This window comes from Watersipora subatra, chromosome 2 (assembly GCF_963576615.1).
Source record: "Watersipora subatra chromosome 2, tzWatSuba1.1, whole genome shotgun sequence".
Classification (NCBI taxonomy): Eukaryota; Metazoa; Bryozoa; class Gymnolaemata; order Cheilostomatida; family Watersiporidae; genus Watersipora; species Watersipora subatra.
In genome coordinates, this window is record NC_088709.1 from 32,517,803 (window position 1) to 32,537,749 (window position 19,947).

Consider the following 19,947-nt stretch of genomic DNA (forward strand, 5'->3'; position numbering starts at 1 on the left):
GTGGGCCAACAATTTAAGAAAATTTGATAGTATATCATCAGAAATGGTGAAAATGGGATGGCAAACACTTGCAGAGAGAAGACGCATCAAGGACGAAAGCACACTGCAAAAAATTTTAAGCCAGGACCTAATGGTCGATTTTAATAGATTTGTAATTAAGAACTCATCCTATTTTACTCGAGGCTCCAATATCAGACACACAATCAATACAAGTGCAATGAAACACTCTTTTTTTAACCGTGCGATGAAATTTTAACATCTGATTCTCTTATATCTAGACCAAGCGATCTTATACTTTTATCCTTCAGACTTAGATAAATAAGTCTATGCTTATTTGTGATCTTATTTTTATGCCTAATGCACCATTTTATTTCTACAGGCCTAGCGGCCACTTGAAATATTTTACAGAGATAGATAGATAGATAGATTTGCAATTTGTTAAATATTGAGAAAAACTGAAAGCGGTGCATTTTCTACTATTCTTTTTTGGCCACGAGAGATGATCAGGTGTAATAATTGTTTGCACAATTATTCCAAAATCCGTTAAGGCAGCCTATTGGTTCAGTGTTGGTCCAGTAGCTACGCTCAATGTCACGAGTTTGAATATTGTATGATGTAATCGTTTTGACCCGACATCCAACTTTGGCTTTGAATAGAGTCAATAGACGGATGAACGCGACTCTTATTATAGTAAAGCTGGGAGCACAAGCGATACAATTAGACATGTTTTAAGCCTTGCAGCCATTTCTGTGCGGTTTATCAATTTTAGTTGTGCAGTTTATATGCCTGAGTGAGGAAATATGCTCTCAGCCGATGGACTGGACCAGCTGCGCAGAGCTATCAAGGATCCAGTGAAAAAGAAGCTCATAGCTAAGGTTGGCTGAAGTATTGATATGGCATTTTATGGAATGGGGAAGGGGGTAGCACAGTTAGACCTTAACTTTCAATCACTATAGCATGCAAATCTTTTGACATTTGATGTAAACTTGAGAGAATATTTGTCTCCATATATGAAGGACTTAGTTTCATTTATTTTGTATAGCAATTCGTGTTAGTGAAATCAATAATATACAGACCCACACAGGGGTTAATAGTACATGTACAGCGTTAATAGTACACGTACGGCGTTAATAGTACGTATACAGCGTTAATAGTACGTGTACGGCGTTAATAGTACGCGTACAGCGTTAATAGTACGTTAACGGCGTTAAAAGTACGTATACAGCGTTAATCGTACGTGCATAGTGTTAATAGTACGTGTACAGCGTTAATAGTACGTGTACAGCGTTAAAAGTATGTGTACAGCGTTAATCGTACGTGTACAGCATTAATCCTGTAAAATGTATATCTAGCCAAATCTGTGTATATTTCTTGGTCTACAAGCTGGCGAAAAACCTCAATAAATACTGTGAGTACATCAACTAAATTTTGTTCAACGAACCGTTTTTTAAATGCGTAAAGTTTTTCTTGCCCTGTAACACCTTCCTTGGATTCTTGGACAGGATGAGACAATAATAGGAGGCCTCGTACTCATCTTATCCAACACTGACATGAAGGTTGTTATTGAGGCCCTCCAACTACTCATGTCATTGTCAGCTCCCGTAGAGAACAGACAATTCTTGAGGGAATCGCTAGGTATGCTTGACCAGCTTCATATTCTTGCCAAAGAGTAAGTTATTTACACTATTTTAAAAGAGTCATGACATCACTTCCTGTAAACTATCACACATGTAGTAGTTTAGGTATACAGTAGACACTCCTATAACGTAATTTCTGCATTGCATAGAGAATTTATGCAATGTTTCCGCTTCGTACTTCATAAAAGAATTCCACATAACGTAAATAATTTATATAAAATATACACTTTGAACTATGTAAGAAGTCTCATATAACATAGTGTCAAGTCGGTGCAAGTTCTCAAATATTATTTGAATAACGAGCATCTTGTAGGTAGCCTTAAAAATAGCATTTCTTGCCGAACTTGGGAGAGTAAATGACATATAGGAGTATATATAAACTAGTGCCATGGCTGTCTAGTTCTGAGTAGTCTGAGAGATGGTCAGCTGTGTCGACAAAGCACAAAAAATAAGTGACTGCGCAGTTATCCAGAAATACTTGAAGGCTATCTATTGGTGCAGGTGTTAGAGTGTCGATATACCAAGCTGAATGTCATGAGTTGGAGTCTCGTTGAGAGCTATCTTTTATCATAACCTCTAACCTAGCTGGCGGATAGATGGCGGATATAAAGACATCGCTTTTATTCTCACAAGATATTTTTTTGTTTTTATATTAGAAAAAAAATATTTTTTATTCTTTTTACTTTGCAGAAAAAAAAAAAATTTTTTCCTGTTTAGAAAAATTGATGTAAATTGGCATGATTAGTTTTTTCCTATTTTAAAAGGCCAAAGAGGTGAGTATGGTAAATTACTTGATTCATTATAAGGTCATAGACTTTAAAATGAATTAGTTAATTTACATGTAATACTTTATAACGTAAAATCCCTATAATGTGAACAGAGTATTCACGGAGCAGACTACTTGTACATTGTAGACGTGTCTACCTTATAGAGTTTCTTCAGACATGAACTTGTGTTACTTATTCCTCTTAGTTCTATTATATAGTTGCATGAATTTGTAGCGACTCTCATTATGTCCTGGTGCAGCAGGTGTAAAATCAGTCCTGTTGGTGGTTTTTTTAATTCTAGTTTATAACTTCCCAAATTCCGTCAAATTTTTGATGAGCTACTTCCTATTGTTGAAGTTTGATTATTCTGTCAGTGTGTTAAATTAGGAGTTGTCGACAGTTGATTAACTCTGAATAAACATCAAGTATTAATGAATGTCAAATAAGAGTGTCACCTGGTTTCTTTTCAGCTTTTTAATACTAAAATCCCTTTTTTTCAGCTGAATAAAAATAATATTGTTTTTTACTATTCAACTTCTCACATATTGCATGAGTTCATATTTATTATAAAGTATGGTTGGCTTTCATATATATTTTTGTGGGTAAAGTTTTATGTAATATGGTTTGTCTCAAATTTATAGCGAAAGCAAACAAACATAATTGTAATTCAAAATTATTGTTTTTCTTCTCATTTCTTTATTTTATCTATAATCAAGCTTCATCGCTGTTTTTAATCAAATACTTCAAAAATAGATCATTTCATTTTAAGCAAAATGAATATTTCGAAATTGAATGTATTTATTTACGTAGGTTCAACTTGGTTATATTAAACCATGCTAAAACCTAGTTGAATAACTGATATGTTAAAATGGCTATTATTATTGTGAATATTACTATGTTAATACTAGTATAATAAAAATACTATTTCAAACATTTTTGGTTACTACTCTTTCAGATTAATCAGTTTTTGCCATATTTGTATCATGGTGTTTGTCTTCTGCAGGCATTCTCTTTTATCACACAGCATACAAAATTGTGGCTTCTATAAATTGTTTAGATTGCCTCTAGGAAGGTTGGTTCTTGACATATGAGTACCACTTCTGTATTCATGATCCTATCTATGATGACGGCATGAATGAGAAATAGTTAGATGGAAATGTCTTTATGCCCATTTCTACCTAGCAATCCATCTCTGGTACAATATATGTTATTGTAAATGATATTGTGTATGATCAGAGCCATACAGGGATGAACTGCGGTCATTCGTCTCTAACAAGCGTGATGTGTTGGCTTATTTGTTTGCTGTTGTAGTTCCAACCCACTAGATCACATTAGGGAGTTGTCTTCTCAGCTCATCTCTCGCCTCCATTCTGAGGAACCTGTACAACATGCGCAGCAGTTGAAGACAAGGAACTACAACTCCAAGTAAGATTGACTGATAATTGAAAAGTGTCAATAACTTGAAAGTTTCTGTTGACTATGTATATACAGTCAAACATGGATAACTCGAACTTCATGGGACCGAGCAAAAGTGTTCGAATTATCAGAGCGTTCAAGTTATCAGAGCACTGTCACAAGTCCATGTATTTACTTATTTATTAGTAGATACATGTACATATACAAACTATAATATAAATCAAAAGCACAAATGGCTTGTTTCGAATTAAATGCTTCTAATGTAAAGTTTAAAACGTTTTTATCAAAAATTATAGAGATTTTTCTATCACTTGAGATTGGTTCATTGTTTGAGGTGATGTTATTGCCAGGACGTTTTTCAGATTGACATTGGCAAAACTTGATCGTTGTTGAAATGCTCAAAAGAAAAGACATTTTTTTCTTTTGGGGGTTTACCCACGATCAATTTTGCCGTTTTTTCTTGAAGTTTATGCAAAGATTACCTTACTTTACCTGGGATTCGTTAAGAGCAACACTCCGAGGCAGTTCAATTAGAAGTTTTACGAGGTTTTACGTTCATTCTATATCACTCACGCTTTTTTAATAGATACTTATTGAATGTACACACGTATTCTGTGTTTAGGTCAAACGATGAATAGTGTTTTGTAGCTAAGACAACGTATACGTTTAATTACAACAATTTTTAAGACGTTTTAAACATTCAATATTCCAACGTTGATTCAACATGGAATCAACGTCGGAAAACTATTCATCACGGGCTAGCTGGGTTACGCCACGCACTCAAGGATTTTCGCCACGCACATACAAAACAAAAACAACATGCGATTATTGTTTTGTATGTGCGTGGCGAAAATCCTTGCACGCGTGACCCCGCTAGCCCGTGCTATTCATCGTATAGCAGTATAAACCAAATTTCACCAAACCTTTAGAAAAGTCGTTGACAAAAATATTTTGCCGATGGTGGTAATAACGACGATTATGAATTACGAAAAGATGAGGTTTAGCTCTATGGCTTTGAATAAAGTGATTTTCTAAAGCGATAACAACCGTTTCGGTAGCCGTTGGGCAAAAAACAGTTCGAATTAACAGTGTTGAGTTCGAGTTATATATAGCAATTTATCATTACGTGGGAACGGACCAAAGAAACCGTTCGAATTAACCATGTGTTCGAGCTATCCGTGGGCGAGTTATCCATGTTTGACTGTATATACACTGTATATTTATACTGTATATATATATAAGTGCTGTATATATATACAAATCCTGTACATATATATATATATATACATAATGTATATATATACATATATATACATACATATATATATATATATACATATACAGTCATACTTCGACTTACGAGCTTAATGCGTTCCGAGACTGAGCTCGTATGTCAATTTACTCGCATGTTGGTGCAATTTATTTATATATAGAACAATTAAATATATATTGATTGGTTTCCATACTCTAAAAATGCAAATAAAACACTCAAAACAAGATATTGGAATAGAAAGAACATGTTGGTTATTGTCCTAACTTACCACATGCTTTCAAAAAGCAACAAATAAAAAATAATGCAAGGAAATGTGATTAATTTAAATGTAAAATTAAATACATACAATAGCAGCTAACGCTAGCATTTGCCAGAGAGGGAGATATAAGTTATCCTTCATTACAACAGTTGACTTTGATAAATTGGGATTTTATCAAAGTCTTAAAAGACAAACTTAGAAGCAAACCTAAAAGCAAACTTTCATTTTTATTTTCATTTTCATTTTTTTCGTAATTAAAATTTCTTCGGCGTTCATAGTTTGAAGTTTCTCGTCGGTTAGCTAATTTTTCCTTTGTTTCGCTTTCACGACTAGCCGGCCGTTTTAAGATAAACCTTTCTAAGGACGTTTGCCTCTGTCGCCCTTTCAACATGTTGCGATTAGGACGAACACAGGTGTCGTCACAAAGGGTTAATGCACGACCACTAGCCAACTTGTCCGAATGTCTATTTTTATAGTTTTGATAGATAGCACCGGCCTTTTCGCATAGCATCGTTTCAGTTACGCTGTTACCGGCCAATTGTTTATCTTTTATCCAATGCCTGAGCTGTCTCTCCATCAGCGGTCATGAAGATCGCTGCGCCATTTAGAAACTATGGTTAGTCCTTTTGCGAACTCATTGCCCTGAATATAATCCTTGTTTGATAATTGTGGATGTATTTCGGTCATATTACTGAGCTAGCTCAATCACGCACACACATTTCGCATATTTTTCAATAATTTTCCGTTTAATATCAATTGTTATCATTTGCCTTTTCTTTGCATTATCTTTCATTTTACTGGCAAACTTTCGGTCTACGCACAGTACTTTTAATTCACATAATTCTGCACTGAAAATCGCGCACAAAAAAAACACGGTACAAAAATATAACCTGAGCAGTTAAAAAATACAGAGTGATGCTGTTCTCATAAAACCTCCGGCATACTTGGCAACTGACTCAAGTGCTCGTATCTCAAACATGGCTCGTATGTTAGTGCTAAAACTTGCTTAAAAGCTGGCTCATATCTCAAGTTTCTCGTACGTTGGAGCACTCGTAAGTTGAAGTATTACTGTATATATATACATATATATACATACATGAAGTAAATGCTGCACAATTCGTTACAGAGTGCTCAATGATAAATCAGAGCTAAATTATAAAATATGTATAAGTGGAACGTCACAGTGGAATTTGTTTCGTGTGATGCACTCATCAGACGCGGTTGTACTAAAATCCGTACTACTAAAATCTGTTGTACTAAAAGATTTTAGTACAACCGCGTCTGATGAGTGCATCGCACGAAACAAATTTATAGCGCAATTACTAAAAGTTCACTTTCTTCTTAATATTTTTTCAAATATATATATATATATATGCTACAGACAAGACTGTTTCGGCTAATGAAGCCTGATCAGTGCAGCTCAGAGCCGGCAAGAGAGATAAATCCCATTGCCAATGAGAGTTGACTTTTGTATGTATACAGTAGGCGCTTCTACAACATAAATAATCCGTTCCAAGAACGTTGTATATTATAAGAACTGTAAAATACAAGTAAATTGCCTATTCCGTTCCAAGATCTTTCCAAACTCGCCACTTTGGCATACAAAAAGGATTAACTTGACATAACCTTTTTAATTTGTGGGCTGTACCGTAACTGCAGAATTATAGCTTGCATCAACAACTTCTCTCCTTTTTGCTGATCAATCTCACCGGTTTTATAGACCATGATTGCAGTAATTTTACAACAAGTTGATGGGAGTAAACATCTTTGACGTCCATGTACAATAATTTGTATGTTTTTTAGACAGCAAAGTCTATTCTGCAAAGTAAAACTATTCTACAATAAAGCAAAACAAAAATATATTTTTACTTTAAAAAGAGCTGTCTCTACCTGTTCATCGTCTATCTGTACACAGGGGTCAAGGTTAGGATTTGAAAGATAACTTTCGATGATACTCCAGCTCGTGACATTCAGATTGGTAGACCGACGCTATAGCACCCGCGCCATTTGATCGGTTTTAACTATTTATGAACAAATGCTCAGCAACCTATTCTCTGTTTAGTTGGCACATCTGACAATATATCACGGCGAACTAATATGTCATGGAAGTTGTATTTATAATAGGTACAACGCTATACGTACGTCATTTTTTCTCCCAGGAGATATGTTACCATTCCTATTTTAATGATATTTCTCTTGAAAATCTTATGGAGTTCATGACCATTCATAACCATTTGCTCGGGTTAGCTGGCATATCAGGAAACGCTAGTCGTTAGTTGTATTGGTTATATCTTCTGTTTCTTGGTACATTCTGTTTGTGTTGTTCAATGCATCACAGTGTGATGATATTGAGGAAAGATGTCTCTCGATAGCTTATGGTTCGTTCGGATTTTAATTTAAGTTTTAGGTTTTTTACAAAGGAAGTAGTCTTGTTTTCTATCACATTATGTCTATTTTTGTGTGGTTGGTTGTTGCAAACCAAGCAGTTGAGACATGCAAATCAGCAGACTTGCCAGGCAGCAGACTTGCCAGGCAGCAGACTTGCCAGGCAGCAGACTTGCCAGGCAGCAGACTTGCCAGGCAGCAGATGCGTGTTTGTGGGTTTGTTGTAATGCTGACCTATCAATTAGCTTTAATGTTCGAGTTGAATGAAAGGTCGCCGTATGGGAGGTGCCAGGAAAAGCGGCATATTTTAAATGAACTTGTACTACACCACATCGATATAAACCTAGCATTTATTTACATGGCCATGTTGATATGGCATTTTATCAATAAAGAGTTCATCATCATCATTAACATCTACATGCCGATAAATCGCACAGCTATGATGTAAGTAAATGTGTTAATTGTATGTTATTTATAAGCTAAATTCTTAGTTTTGTTTCTTTTCTTTCAAGTTCAAGCCTCAGTAACTGTGTTTCACTTGCCAATATTATCAGGTTTTATCTTATATGTTATCTTTATATTTGGGGGAAACCTGCTGCCCTTCCCCCGGTTCAGGTAACTTGCTATGTTACCAGTAAGTTTATGAGCGGCTCATTCTAGTACTACTAGCAAGTAAAAGGTTAGACATTTGACAGGAAAGATTCATACAGAGTGATGTTTTAGCTAATAATTCATCCTTTTCATTAGCAAAGATGCTTTGCTGCAAGCAAAGAATCTTTACTTGCAGCAAAGATTGCTGCAAGTAAAGATTTAACCCCATCAATTACAGCTCTCGGCAGTGTCAGTGACAGCATGCTGACTGATAAAAACTGGTTATAAATAGCTAAAATATGAATACCTCGGTTGGAGAACAATTTCTAACCAAGCTTCGTAATAAAATGTTAAAAAATTGTGTAAACTGTATAATTAACAAAAAGGACAGTTTACATGACTGTTTTAAAAGGACTAACCTACACACCCACCAATCGGGCACCTCTAGGCAATGTCAAGGTCATTTACACTTCAACCGTAATCTCTTCATTAGTTTTCTCTTGCAGCACTACGAGCAGTTTGAAGAGCACCAAGTCTTTCAACAAACCCTTTCTGAACGCGGGCAGGTTTAAGACTATAACCCTTCATATAGATGGGCTACATGACAAGGTTTGTGTTTTTCCTTTCCACCTACAGATTCATCGCTGGACTATATGTCTGTCTACCGCTTATCGCTGTTATGTAGAACCCTGAGGCATGTCTGTAGAGATCTTTATATTGTCTGGTCCCATCATCTTTATCGTTAGCTCATATTTGTGTGAGCAGTAATTCTGTATTACTATTTACTAGTACCCTGGTAGTCCTGTGCGCCATTATAGATTGTCATGTGTAATAAGTATGTACACAATTATTCTTAGATGTGGAATGGAAAGGTAGTTTAGTGGTGCAGATGGTAGCATGCGTGACTAGAAATCCGAATATGCATGTTTGATTCTCATGTGGTGCATTCTTTTTTGTTTTTGCTAATGTTCTTAGCGTTGTTTCCGGCAGATGGACAAACGTCGCTTTTATTATAGTAAAGATTATTAATGTATAACATCCGTGTGTCTTGATAGTCAGTACTCAGCATGTGTAATCCAGGCTTTAATCCATTTATAAAATGGCTTATATTTCATTATCCTTTTGGTTATCAGCTGTGATGGTTGAAGTATTCTTATGTGCATTACCCTAAGTCCTTATGCTCAAGCCGCGTGGCTTGTCGTTGGGCGCGGCTTCTGGTTCAAGGTCACAGACCCCGGCTAAAGCCAAGTTTTTAAAACTTACGTGGGGCTCAGGGCGGCTTCTCGATAAATGCGGTCTCTGCTCAGTTCCGCGCTATAACCATAGAATCGCATTCATGATACACATTTATGTACGAGGTTTTAGTGACCTCATTTATTTTCAAGGTCATGTTTATGGAATACTTTAGACTAAAAAATAATTTATCGCTCTAATTCGATATGAATTCGTGACGCACGAGTGAGAGACAAGCTGTTGGGAGCGTGTTAATACCTGCTGAAATCCAAGCAGATAAAAATCTAGCTGGGACATGGCAAGTAAGTTCTTGATGCAAGGGTTCAGGAATTTTAATTCGAACTTGGAAGTAAAAGAAAATTCTTTTCACATGTACTGATGTAGCCTGTTTTCTTATTCAAGAGGACGGTGGTATAGCGAAACCCGTCTCAACACTCTCGCTCCTGAAGGGGTCAAGGATGACAAAACCTCAGTCGTTAGCCGCGGTCTGTGGGCATATGCGGCTTGTTGGTAAGGGCGGCTAGATACCGCAGGCGGTTTGTTGGAGGATTATTTTTTCTTTCGTGAGTCATATGTTTGTGAGCACAAGCCACACGGCTTGAGCATGAGGACTTAAGGTACAAGTAATGTATTTGAATCCTCTGTTTGGGTTAATGGATCAATGAATTTTGGAGTTACCTTACTAATAAATCTAGTGGTGGTATCTAGCGAGTCATTCATTGCAATAGTAGTGTAGGTTTATAAATGCCACAAATAACTAATGAAGTCGGGATGTTATGAATAGTTTAACCTCGGCCAGTAAGTTATGATGATTTTATCGCCGTTATGAGTTGTCAGTCTAGGCTGGGAATGTTTTAGTTAAACATGTTGGGAATTGTAGAGTGACATGGAGATCTGCAGAGCTAGGCTACTCACTGTAAAAGGTGTTGTCAGCATAACATTTGACCTTGCCAAGCACAGGTCCATCATCAGAGTTCGACCAGAGTTATCGTCACAGGTACTGAAGCTTACATTTGTTTTACAGAGAACTCAGGCTATAGATCTCAGGCTATAGATCTGTGCAGTTTAAAGATGAGCTTACACAAAGTTTCAATAGATTTGATCAGAAATTGTTGGAGTTTTTCTATCATTTGCAATGGTTTATGTCGTATGAGGTGATCTGGCTGCCAGGATGATTCAAGATTAAAATCAGCGGAACTTGATCGCATTTGAAACGCTCAGATCAAGCAAAAGTGTGATTATGAATGACGTCTATAGTTGCAAAGAGTTGTCTTTGATCATATTCACCTTTGTATTTTGCGTAAATATGTTTATTTTATTTATAAATTGTCATGACCAATGCTTTGATATGATATAAATCAATGCTACGACTACTTGCTATTGTTGAACTTCACAAGAGCTGGTTGCCATAGGAAAGTGGCTAGATTCCAGCAAGGCCAAGTCGCCATACTGGCCGGATTTTAGGCTTTATTCACAATACACACGTACAAAATACACAGTGTATACAAAATACACGCATGAATATGATCAAAGGCGCTGCTATTGTGCTTGATCTTGGAGGGACAAACATTGATGTCTTCCTCATCTGGTGGGCTCCGTCGCCGAGTGTTCCACTTGGCTGCTTTACACATCACGTATCAGGCTGGCAGCATATCTGAAGGACATGTCCACCTGGCCTGACGAGTCTCGGCTAGTCCAGCGGATTGGTCTGGCTATCATTCCTGGGCTGGCTTCCGCCACAATATCTAGTTCTTCAGAATTGCCTGATTTTTGTTTATTAGTCTTCTACGGTTCAATAGTAAGTCCAGTGGTAGTGTTCAATAGTAAGTCCTGTGGTAGTATTCAATAAAAGTAATGTTGAGGTACAAGGCTCAGAAATCTTTGGAGGCTGTGATCTTGTAACGATATCAAACACCAATGCTTTTAGGGAACTGAATAGTCTCTGGAAAGTGGTCAAAAATAACAATATTTGGATGATTTCCAAAAGCTGAAGCAAAAATGACAAAACTTCTTGTGTGCTATAGTTTCCAGTTTACAGTTCAGCTCTGTGAATAGAGGTCTGTTGGCGTGCAGTGAGCTCAGTGCTAGGTTTCGCTATGAATTGGAAGAGTTTTTTATGGGTTTTCTCCCATCGGTCATTGATGTCCTACCAGCTTGCTCCCTCTGACTAAATTGACTGGGCTCTGCTACTTGCTGAAAGTGCAGCTTTTTGGTGTTTGCTTGTTGGAGGCTTCTCAGAGCTGTCTTAGACTGTATCCAGTTGCTCCAAAACTTGGCACAATAAGTAACGTAGTACTTAATGTAACCAGTGGTTAACAGCTGACTCTAGCCAGCCTTTCCATAATATACTCTAAGGCTATGATCAAAACCAGTTTTAAGATGGTTATCCATAGTCTATCACTGATTCATGTCTATCACAATCCATGGACTATCACTGATAATGACTTCCTCTAATTATGGGACACACTTTTGGAGCTTTTCTGCTAAACCTCAAAAAGTAGAGAATAGAGGTGCGTAATGTTGCAACTTCAACACTATAGCTGATATCAGCTATAGCAACGATATCAGCTATAGCAATGATATCAGCTATAGCAACGATATCAGCTATAGCAACGATATCAGCTATAGCAACGATATCAGCTATAGCAACGATATCAGCTATAGCGGCGATATCAGCTATAGTGACGATATCAGCTAGTGATGTTGCTTTGCACATATTTTTCTTCAGAACATTTTAACTGTGATCAAGTTTTATTGGAGTTCCATCTTTAAACATCCTGGCAGTCAGATCACCTCAAACATCATAAATAATCGTAAATGGTAAAAAATACTGATACTTTCTGATAAAAGCTACTGAAAATTTGTGTAAGTTTATCCCAATTTTGAGTCTGATGTCTGCCCACATGGGTGTTGAGCCAAGTTTTTGCAAGCATATAATGTGGTAGTCTAAGGTTGTAACGAGTACAGAAGTAGTTTGATTTCATTACAGTGATGACTTGGAATTTATAATTTAGGCCCTACTTGTTTTATTGCAGTTGTCATGTAATACAGTATCAGCATTTAATCACTTTGGGCATTTCTAGGTGTTGGCAACAGCCATACATGAAAGTAATACAATGATAGCAAGACAGGTGGTGCGCTCAGAGACCGGAGAGGAGGCACTCATTGATTTGCATGAGGCAGTGTCAGATGATAAAGAGAACACTACTCTACCTGCATACCTTTCGGATAATGACAGTCCCGTGAAGGTATAATAATAATAATGAACGAAAACCTTAACCCTTTGAACCATGGTCGTTCTTGTCAATGTGTGTCAGTAATCCTGGGCAATTTGTCCAACAATCCGAATTTTTAAAATTTTAATTAATATATCTAAATTCGCTCATAATACAATGATATTTGGTAAAACCCTAGTAAAAAAAGTCGGGCACCCCACAGCAAATGTCATCAAACAGAAAAAAACAGTGCTTCACCATGGTTCGGGCTAAAACTATAAAAGTTTGTATGATTTTAAAAACTCTTAAAAACATTTACCGTAGTATCCTATCCATTGAGCACATGTTCATCATCCTTTCATGACTCAAAATATACTGGAAAATTATAGTTAGCATCATAAAATTCTTTAATTGCATCACAGTCATTTATGACCTACTAACGAATGGGTTGTATCGATAATTTCGCGATATCGCTCTAATAAAATTTCTTATTATAACGAAGGAAGTAGTTACAAATATTTGAAAACTGTTACAAATTGAAGTGAAATTTCTGGTCTAACATCCTGTGCAAGAATTAATTTAATTGGTTTATTTAGCTGTTACTTAGAAACAGCTTTTGTAAACAAAGCCATGTGAATGCCGGAGTTCTGGCCTTTAAGGTTCAAAAGGTAAATATGTTGATGCTGATATGTAGTACACAGTACAGTATTTTAGTGTTTGTCTCCCTTGGTACCATGTAAGGTTGATGGCAAACTGAGATTCTTCAAAGGATTTGTGTTGAAATTATTGAAAGATTTTTGCCCTTTATGGATCTTTTGTTGCAGCTTTTAGTTTATCATCTGTGCTCTATTCTCTCCTTATCATACATCTTCCGCACCAGCTTTGAGCCTTCTCATCTCTTCATATCTTCTTATTACCCGTGTTACCTTTAGCTCTCCAATATCCTGAACACCATGCTAAAATTACCTTTAATCAAACTGTGCAAGTAGTAGGCTGGATAAGAAAGCAACTTCTATTTCAATGGAACTTTAAAATTGAAAGAACAAGCAATTGTACTGATATTTTACTCCTATGACAATAGATGGTTTTTATTTTTATAGTCTAACAAAATTTTTGCATAATGCTAATATCTTCGAATATGATTGATTGGTTTATTGAGTTTAACCTTGGCATGAGTAAGATAGCACTGGCCTATACTCATACTAGTTGCTATCCTAGCTCGGTCTATTCTTCAAGATTTCAATCGCAGTATTTCATCATGAAGTCGAGCATTTGAAGTACAGTCATACCTTGACATACGAGCTATGCATTCTGGGACTGAGCTCGGATGTCAATGTGCTCCTATCTCAATGCAATACTTCCTCAATAAAATAACTAAATACAAATTAATTCGTTCCCATACTATAAAAACCACCTAAAACGGGCTATTACGATGAAAGTGCTTTTTTAACTGTGATAGTTCAGTACGTAAGTTCACAAAGCGAAACACTTACCTATTTGGTGATTATGATCTGTAATAAACGTAACAATGCTATGTACAGTACTGTATGGAGTTCTTACCTTCGAGACACGGTGTGGGAGAAAGACTTAACAGCAACGCATTCGATACACTAGACTTTTGTGATGCCACGTAACGTAACATAAACTTTGAAGTTGAATGAATTTAACCTACTAAACACACACTTACAGCTAATTTTTGATCTTGTACTTAACGCTACTCGCCACCGTCTCAATTTGTTATTTCATTTTTCAATTTATGTTTCTGGTTTGGCACTTTTTGACTCGCTGTCACTGACTTTTAGCCTCTTTAGAACCTTCCACTTACTGATACACTATGACTTTTAGCCTACCTCTTTAGAACCTTCCACTTACTGATACACTATGACTTTTAGCCTACCTCTTTAGAACCTTCCACTTACTGATACACTATGACTTTTAGCCTACCTCTTTAGAACCTTCCACTTACTGATACACTATGACTTTTAGCCTACCTCTTTAGAACCTTCCACTTACTGATACAATGAGAAAGACAATGCGATGCTGTGTTTAAGGCTATTTTAAGGCTGTGTTTGAGGCTATTTAATGGCCATAGAGAACCGGCTCGCATGCTTCTATCTCGAATGTTTCTCGTATCTCAAGGTGGTAACTTGCTCGAAATTTTGCTCGTTTCTCGATTTTCTTGTATGCCTGGGCACTTGTATGTCGTAGTATGACTGTGCTACCACTGAATCTCATTTTCTGTGAGGAGGCACTAAAGACGTCGCTATAAAGCAAACATATTGTCTGTGTTTCACTTTGCTGAAGCGGATAGTAAATTAAATGTGTAATATTAGTATTGCTGTAGTTAGAATGTGCATATTGATTTAGTGATCTGTCATATGTTACTTTTACCACCTTTATGTTAGTATCATAATCTATGGATATGATATTATTAACATACTCTATGGATATTGGTAACATATCTATGGATATTATTATATACTCTATGGATATTATTACATACTCAATGGATGTTAGTAACGTACTCTATAGATGATAGTAACATATTTTATGGATATTAGTAACGTACTCTAAGGATGTTAGTAACATACTCTATGGATGTTAGTAACATCTCTGTGGATATTAGGAACATACTCTATGTATATTATTAATATACTCCATGGATATATTAACATACTCTATGGATATTAGCAACGTACTCTATGGATATTAGTAACATACTCCAATGATATTAGTAACATCTCTGTGGATATTAGTAACATACTCTATGGATATTATTAACATACTCCATGGATATATTAACATCTCTTTGGATGTTAGTAACGTACTCTATGGATATTAGTAACCTACTCTATGTATAATTATTTCATTAGCAAATGCTGACTTTTGTATGCACAGTGACAAAGGCTGAAGAGTGAAGCAACAGTACATTGAAACATTAAGTTTTTATCTTTGCTTTTAATTTGTTCGGGTATTCAATCACTCGCTCAATCACTCAATCGATAACACAAAACCATGTTTTCGAGATGATATATTGTTAGTTATTGACTGTTATTCTAGATCGATGACAGGGCAATAAAACGGTTTGGTGCAAAGGAGGAGGAGGGAGGCGCTGGCTGGCTTGGAGCAGCTGCTAGCTTTCTCGCAAAATCCTTTTATTGGTGACTCCATCTTCATGCACAGAATATTTTATATTTCTCTGGGATGCTCAATGTTGCTTCACCAAATGTATAAATTGTATAAATTTATAGCATTAGATAGTCATCTGTCTCATGGTGTTGCGTTGAACACGGAATGCTTAATTTAAGCCTTGATTCCTATGATGTAGCAACTAGAGTAGGGGGTGCTCTAAAACCACTGTGTATGCAACATTTGGAGGCCATTGTCACCAAGTCTTATATTGAATGTTATGTATGTTTGTGAAACGCATTATGTTAAACTTTTATGCTAGGTCCAAGTTATTCTCTCTTTTCCAATGTATTCATTTGTTATGTATATAATCAGAAATATAGCATGAAATCATCATGTTAACATATTGATCGGTGTAAATTTAACATTTGCAATTAATAAAAAGCACTGTTTCAATTTCTTATTCATCTCTTTTTCATGCAAGAATACTTGTCCGTGTGATCTTGTTGGTTTGTTAAACGTGATATTTGATAGGGTTTTCTTGCGGGTTTGATTATACATTCGGATTATTAAATGTAGGTGTCTGCAGTTCAAGAACAGATCTATGGAGGCTGCTTTGGTGGCATATCTTGATTCCAAACGATAAGCCTAGATGATTGTTGACTAATACTGGTTATCAGAGCCACCTGCCAAAGGTTGCCTACTTGAATTGAATGTTTTTATTTTAAACAGTTGTCATAATCGTTTGCATAAGATTTTAGAAGAAAACACCATCCATTTTAGTAAGCTACATTATAATCGCAATACCGGTCTCATAACATCGTTTTGTAAAACTGGAATATTCGTTCCCGAGCAGAATCCATTCCAGAAGGTTGGTCGAAAACCGAGTTGTTCAAGATCCGAAACAGGTTTTTCCATTAGAATTAATATAATTATGTAAGTTTTAATCTGTTCCAAGTCGATTCTACTTCAGTAAAGCTTTTTTAACATTTTGCACCATAAACTGTACTGTATACTGCATACAATAAATAACTTTGATAAGAGGTTTTTGATCTATGATGATGAAAATAGAAAACAACAGTAAACATTTTGTATGGTTTTTTCGTAAAACATCGCAAACATTAAAGGTTACGATACAATACCAAAAATTCCAGAAATTGATAATGAAGCAGCAAAAAATGCAACAGATCAGTTACATCAAAAATCGTGTGAAAAAGAAAATAGAAACAGCAGTGGCACATTTACTTCACATCATTCAAGAAGAATCCTCCTTCAAAACAATTTAGGGTAACTCGACTGGAGGAGTTGTGTACCTAGAAAATCTCTTCAGTAGAGGCGATGTCCTCTCAGATGGCTCCTTTTTGTAAAGAATTAATGACGCGAGACTTCTCCCTTTTTTGAGAACCTTCCGAAAGTGGCTCATAACAACGTTGTTAAACGTATAAACATGCCATTTTCGGAGCTGTTCCAAACGTTTTATTCAAATGCGCATGTTCCGATTTGGTCGAGAACCAAATTTATGGTCGATATCCGAGACAAACAAATCTCAGATTTTTTGTCGAGAACCGAAGCGTTCGAGAACCGAGGTTCTATTGTATGTATAGCGGTTTACTCTAGGTTCAAAGCTTGCGAGTGTTAAAAGGTAAGATTAAATCATTGATTTGGAGATGACTCAATGCTGTTGTATCGAATCAACATCGAAACCGTGAAATCTACAATTGAACAACATATTTACAACAAGCTTTACCACTGCAATACAAAAATAACGAATTCATAAAAGGTGAAAAATTATTGGCACAAGTCTTTTGCCGTCTTAAAAAAAAACCTCGGGGGTAATTCAAGTAGTCGAACGAAACCAATATAATGGGGAGTGAGTAATAGACAGAAAATGCTACTTGGTTCTCTTACGATATGTACTAAGTTTCTATTGAGTGGTAGAGTAGTGACACACCCCATGTGGCGCTGCAATGCCATCATGAAGACGTGTTTGGAAGTGAAGCACTCTTGCGATGAGCCATCTTTTGTGCCATGAACACTGCCTAAGCCAACAATGACGTCACACTTGTGTGTGTGTGTGTGCGTGCGTGCGTGTTTGTGTGTGTGGTGTGTGTGTGTGTGGGGTGTGTGTGTGGAGGCCTTGCTTTCCTGTGCTTCACATTCAGACATACCTGACATAAGGCTTCGAACAACCATCGCACTGCAGTAGCGCCCTAGGGAAACATGATCTTCTTGTCGCCCGGTGTAGCACTTTGCCACTAGCACACCCAGGTGTCATTACACTATCACTGTATGGAAACTTGATAATTTTATTCCGCACAAAAAAGATGGACTGTCAAAAGGGCAATCATTTTTTTTTCAATATTTGAAGTGATATGTAATATTAAAATATTAACAGCCAAAATATGGCTGAACTATCCAGGCCCATTTTATATTATCACTCATGATACATATATGGAAATAAATTTTGTATTGTCAAGCAGATATTAGAATCAACACTATCCAACAAAAATTCTAGCTACATCACCAAAGGTGGTATTTTATAAATAGACACACCAACCTGTTCCTTACAATTATTGTTCTTTGAGAATGACATATTCAGATACTGCTGTCTCTATATAATAGTAATACCCTGGCAGTCTGGTACATCTTGAGAGATCATCATGTAACTAACATGTAGCTGTCATGTCTTGAGATGGTCAAAAACTAGTAAGAACTAATATGGTGTAGTTGATAGTGTGCCGGGCTGATGAGCCGAATATCCAAGTTACTGTAAATTCCTGCACATAACAGCTTTTTCCGACAGCTTCAGACAGCCGAGCGGATATGAAACTTATTGTAGTAAAGACTGTATTCATTAGCTTGTTCATTAAAAAGGAAGCCAGTTTTTCCAGGACTTTTTATCCACATATTTCAAGTGTTTTTAATATCTGATTGTTTAACTAAAAAAACTTGGTGATGGCAGCGCCGTTTATTTACTGTATGATTATCTTGTCTAAACTATTGATAACCCGCTGAGTTTCAATTGCTGAATAATGGTTTAATAAAGTATGCCCTCAATCACATGACATACACAGCATCTCAATACTAGACACTGTCAACACACCTGTGTCCTCACACGGTGTCTTTTGTAGTGTAATTTTCACCATCAGACAGTGATGCCACACTTGTCACTATGGCTGGTTTGATAGCTCTCATTTTTTTGCTTGCCGCCGTTTCCTGCGAAGCAGCACCAGCTTTTGGTAACTCAACTGACGTTGGTAAGTCATATGAACCCATTGAATTGTTGGATCTGTGTCTGTCAGATTATGCAAATCAAGTAACTTTTCCCTTGTCAAATTTAGTGGTTTCGTACTGAAGTTGAATCTAACTCACAAGTATCGAAATTCTATCAAATCTATCAAATATAATAATATAGAACTGAGTCAATCAAATAACTCAAACTAACAACACAAATTTTAAAATGAATGTTTCTCAACATATCACATAAATGAACAATTTTGGTGACATATAAGAAATAACTACCTTAAAACCTCTACTGGAACGCCACTTTTATTTGACCATCACTATGGGGGAAGGGTTGCAAAATAGAGCGCTATGGCGTTCAATTAGAGGTTTTATGGTAACTCAATCATTTTCAGTATAAGTATTTACTTGTGCGATGTATTCACATCACTTTTTTGATACATGTACTTAATCTTTGTTTCAGTTTGAATTTTTATATTTAAGACTTTTTACATTTATGCGAGTGCTTTATCAAATCAAATTGTTCGATACTTTCATCTATTGTTTGTTATAGAAGTTACAAATCATCCCTGGTGGTACATTCCTCCTCCATCTGAATGGAACTTACCGACGATTCCTCCACCTTCTCAATGGAAGTTGCCTACTATTCCTCCACCATCCAAATGGAACCTTCCCACAATTCCCCCACCATCCAAATGGAACCTTCCCACAATCCCACCTATATCAAAATGGGGTCTTCCCACAATCCCACCAATATCGAAATGGGGTCTACCCACAATTCCACCCATATCCAAATGGG

At 36.4% G+C, this 19,947-nt stretch overlaps 1 protein-coding gene across 1 annotated transcript; it reads left to right on the forward strand.

The window, feature by feature from the left end:
* Nucleotides 1-554: 554 nt before the first annotated feature.
* Nucleotides 555-16,368, forward strand: LOC137387488 (armadillo repeat-containing protein 1-like). Its single transcript, XM_068073925.1, has 7 exons — nucleotides 555-875; nucleotides 1,503-1,669; nucleotides 3,716-3,829; nucleotides 8,835-8,937; nucleotides 10,442-10,558; nucleotides 12,645-12,809; nucleotides 15,837-16,368. Exons 1-7 carry the CDS (start codon nucleotides 801-803, stop codon nucleotides 15,939-15,941), a joined length of 846 nt encoding a protein of 281 aa, XP_067930026.1. The 5' UTR covers nucleotides 555-800; the 3' UTR covers nucleotides 15,942-16,368.
* Nucleotides 16,369-19,947: the final 3,579 nt, after the last annotated feature.

What these genes read in the sequence shown, in the direction of transcription:
- LOC137387488 (XM_068073925.1), top strand. Translation starts at nt 801, where the DNA reads ATGCTCTCAGCCGATGGACTGGACCAGCTGCGCAGAGCTATCAAGGAT. An exon ending in TAGATGGGCTACATGACAAG is followed by an intron (nt 8,938 to 10,441) that starts GTTTGTGTTTTT and finishes TGGGAATTGTAG; the next exon opens with AGTGACATGGAGATCTGCAG. An exon ending in GACCAGAGTTATCGTCACAG is followed by an intron (nt 10,559 to 12,644) that starts GTACTGAAGCTT and finishes GGGCATTTCTAG; the next exon opens with GTGTTGGCAACAGCCATACA.